This window comes from Triticum dicoccoides, chromosome 6B (assembly GCF_002162155.2).
Source record: "Triticum dicoccoides isolate Atlit2015 ecotype Zavitan chromosome 6B, WEW_v2.0, whole genome shotgun sequence".
In the NCBI taxonomy this organism is placed as follows: Eukaryota; Viridiplantae; Streptophyta; class Magnoliopsida; order Poales; family Poaceae; genus Triticum; species Triticum dicoccoides.
In genome coordinates, this window is record NC_041391.1 from 166141519 (window position 1) to 166145770 (window position 4252).

At 47.3% G+C, this 4252-nt stretch overlaps 1 protein-coding gene across 1 annotated transcript; it reads right to left on the reverse strand.

Annotated features, from left to right (window-relative positions):
* Positions 1 to 1487: 1487 nt before the first annotated feature.
* Positions 1488 to 3313, reverse strand: LOC119324106 (uncharacterized protein At1g10890-like). The gene is made up of 2 exons (XM_037597850.1): positions 3140 to 3313; positions 1488 to 2754 (listed from the first exon to the last, which is right to left on the reverse strand). The coding sequence occupies exons 1-2, from the start codon at positions 3158 to 3160 to the stop codon at positions 1732 to 1734; spliced, it is 1044 nt and encodes a 347-aa protein (XP_037453747.1). The 5' UTR covers positions 3161 to 3313; the 3' UTR covers positions 1488 to 1731.
* Between the last annotated feature and the right edge of the window lie 939 nt (positions 3314 to 4252).

The window sequence follows — 4252 nt, forward strand, 5'->3', positions numbered from 1 at the left end:
CTAGAGGGACATCAATTGTCACTGGCTAAATAGTCTTCTAAAATTTCATTGTAATAATAATCGGAGCTATTACAATAAATTGATCCGATGTTTCTCTCGGAGTTGAAGACTAATAATTCTTTAGAAAACAAGACTTTTATTGCAAATATTAATTCCAACAGTCAGATCAATCGAGATCGAGGACGATGAATTGGCGGACGCGTGGTAGCTAAGGATATTAATTTTGCACTTTGATTGCAAACATTAGCTACATTTGTCCTTGTGGTCAGAAGCTAGCATATCTCTTTTCAAAATGGATCAATGAAGCAGTTGTAGACTAGCGCCACTATATATTGGGAATTGTCGGGAGCTAGCCATCATCAGTGTCTCCCTTGAGCCTTGTTGGTTTGCCACTGCTTGAAACAACACGAAAATACGTATACAGTGGGGGAGAAACAGATGGTAAGCTATAAAAGAGGGAAATAAAATAAATAGCTCTTAGATACTAGTACTGTAGTACATTCCAGCAACATTCAAATGGAGGAGAAATCATTTCAAAAAAAATGGAGGAGAAAGATCTAGTGAAGTGTAGTAATCAACAAATCTGTTAGCGAGGGAATAGGAGGCGTTGGGGAAGAAATATACGTTTGACTACAGAGTTAGGCAACAGTATGTGCCTGAGGTTCAATCATAGCTAAGCTTTTTTGAAATCAAAATCATAGCTAAGCTAAGCTTTAACCTTCCTATTGGATGAGAGTCTGAGACACCACCTCTGCTACATTGGATGAGAATCCTCTGAGATCTGCGACAGCATGGACGTGTCCTTCCTCCAGATTCCTATTCATGGAGTTAACTGGAGGTAGTTTCCCAGCTGCCACTCCGCCTTTGACCAGGGAAAACATCGACCACTTTTTTCTTTTTGAGGCAAGGAAAACATCAACCAAATGAGTCATCCCGTCCCACTTACAAATAGCCCAGGCCCATGCCTCCAATGCTGATTAAAAAGGCCCATAAAACGACAAGATCAACAAGCCCAATTAACAAAGGGAAGAATGGGGAAGACCGAGTCTAAACCGATGCTACATGAAGGTCGTCATTCTAACAATGATTCTCATAGCTTAGCAAAGTTTTCCCTTAATCTAGTTTAGGGGCGTCACATGTGGCTTCCTCAACCCGATGATCCTTTATGTATCCCACAAACTGTCGTATTTAATGAATAAAGTTATGTTCATCCTTCAAAAATAAAAAACGGGGGAAGGCCGCCTGAAATCACTATTCAAGCCCGGGGAGCTTAGTGATTTTAAGTATTATACATATTTTTCAACCGATTTTTCATTCAATCTATGCCTTCAGAAAATTAGAACAGTCGGAACTGTGCTTCATTAGTTTTTTACAAGGCATATTCTTTTGTTAATTGTTTTTTTTTCTTGAATTTGTCCATCATTAGCATATGCGGCAGCGGCAGTAAAACACACAAAATTCCCAAAAGAAAAAGTGAAACGCAAAGCTAGTAGGAGAAACCATTGATCGTGTTGATGATAGTATTAAAGTATAATACACCATCTTCCTCCTTGATCATTATTATTATTACATCATAATAACCCCTCCATCATCTTCCTCCTTGCAAAATATAAGCGGTACCGTAATTATAGATAAGTGGGCGACGACGACAAATTGGGTTGATGGGTGATTAAAGAGTAGCAGGGATAAAGGAAGCGCACGCGATCGAGCTTCGTGCTCGTTGAATGTAGTTCAGGCGTGGGGGTTCAGCCGCGACTTGCGGGCGGCGACGGGGCTTTCGTTGTCGTCCATGACGGTCTCGAAGGCGCCGACGAGAGCCTTCACCTTGTTCACCTGCCGCAGCTCCAGCAGCTTGATCCGCGCCTCCTCGACCGCCTCGTTGCTGCGTGCCGACTCCCGCCGCCGCGGCGTGTCAGCGTCGAACGACCGCTTCCCCGTCGACGTCCTCACCCGGCAGCCCTGGAACCTCCACACCACCTCCGCCTTGATGTCATCCTCGCGCTGCTGCTTCTTGGCAGCCGCGATTTTGTCCACTTCGGCGACGGTGTCATCCGGAGCAGGAGGAGCTTCCTTCTTGGGCACCTCCTCCTCCTCCTTGGGCACCTCCTCCTTCTTGGGCTCCTCCTCCTCCTTCTCCATCTCTGCGGCGGCTTCCTCCTTCTTCGGCGAGTTATTGCGCGCCTCTTCCTGTTCCTCCGCCACGGGCGCCAGCTGATTGATCACGGGCGACCGCGGGTTCGCCTCGTGTATGATCTTCTCCGGCACGATCTCCTCCTGCTTGGAGGCGGCTCCGGCGTCGACGACGTCGTCGGTGATCTGATCGTCCAAGGAAAAGACGCTGCTTTCAGCGTCAGACCCCTTGCTGGCGACCGACCTGGGGCTGTCCACTTCGCCGACGTCCGCCGCCAAGTTCCTCTTGTGCCGGGACGACCTGCCGCGGAAGGCGCGGGAGGCCCGCTGCATGAGCTTCCTCGGGGAGAACATCGACGAGTACGACGCCGACTTGGGCTTCTGCTGCTTGGTGCCCCTGGGGGTGGCCGGCGGCGTGTCGGTGGAGGTGGCCGCCATGCAGTTGATGGACGGCGCCTTGTGGCGCGCGAAGGCAGGCGCGTTGGCCGTGGACGTCGAGGCGCGCGCCGACTGGTACTGGGAGGAGGAGGAGGAGACGCTGAGCGGCGACGGGGAGGACGCCTGCTTCGCGCTCGCGCTCCGCCGGAGCACTGGCGCGCCGTCTTCCGCCGGTGGAGCCCTACGCTGCTTCGGCATATAGATCGACAAAGGACAACCGTGAGACGTGGCGGTGTTAGGGCAAATCGAGAACAACCCTAGCTACGAACAAGGCGTCCAATAAGTACATCCAACCCTAGTTCCGAAAATTATGGTATATATATAATTAATAGGAAAACCAATTCTAGGAAGATTGGGAACTAAGTAATGACTAGGATATAATTTTGAACGTGTATTTTGGAGTTGTTTGTTCGAACCATGTCTAATCAAAAGAACTGATGCTGCAGAGTATGAATTATTAATTTTCAACACATGGAAAGTCGATTTTGTGTTCCAGCCCGGCCCAATAACCGGCAACATGTCCAAAGAAGACATTGTTACTCCGAACATCATAAAGTGTAAGTAAATTTACCTGAAGACTATACGACTTCATTTCTTAGAGGAGATGGAGAGGGCGACGCGATGGATTTTTAGTTATAAGCGTGGCGCCGCGCTAGGAGGTAGGGAGGAGACAAAGGGCCCCATATGAAGGCCCCAAATGGCCTGAAAATTGCACGGTGAAGGATTGGAGGAGATGACAACGGAGGAGCGTGCGCTAGGAGGAGGGCGAATGCAACAGTTAAAACCGTCTTGGAATCTATTGTTAGAGAGGAAACCGACTAAGTTGGGGAGAAGTTCATGCGTAACCTCAAGTGCTCATGCCCAGAATCGCATGGCTTGGAGGAATTTTAGGAGCCGTATTTTTTGGTTCCTCTCATACCTACGCATCTGTAATACAATGTGTTTAGGGAATTATATTTTAACTCTGTTTTAGTTATGAAGGTGATATCCTTATAATTTTCTTTCATTCGTCAGGAAGTAAAATTCGCAAAGTCTTTAATGGATTTATATCAAATAATTAGAGAAGATAGGTTCCAAGTCGAGGCCGCTATACAAGTGCCCGGTCAGTTGAACACAGAGGAGTATCAAATCATTCACTAAATAGTCCTTTTTTTACTCTCTCTCTCTCTCTCTCTCTCTCTCTCTCTCTCTCTCTCTCTCTCTCTCATAAAATACGCCCAACCTAAGATTTCCGGGAAAAACACCTAATATCTAAACCAGAGGGGTCCTCCTCAATAGGAAAAACACCCAACCTAAGATTTCCAGGAAAGAAACACCTAAGATCTAAACCGGAGGGGTCCTACTCAGTAGGGAAAACACCTAACCTAAGATCTAAACTGGCGGATCTCCTTACATAAAAAAAAGACCATATCTACAGTGTGTGAGCCATCCAACCAAATTGCCCACATCGGTTGTCTGAAAGTTTTCTTTTTGATTATTCAATCTTGGTTTTTTCCTTCAAACCCCACCATGGTCTTCCTCCAACCCCTCACATCGTCCTACCCTTAAACCATCCTATATATGGCACTCCGTCCCTGCTACAGAGATCCCCAAGGTGAGATCTAGATCTTCCCCAAATGTGCCCGCTAAATCTTCTCACTCAACATGCTCTAGCTTCGAGCCGGTGCTCATCGGCAGGGTTCAC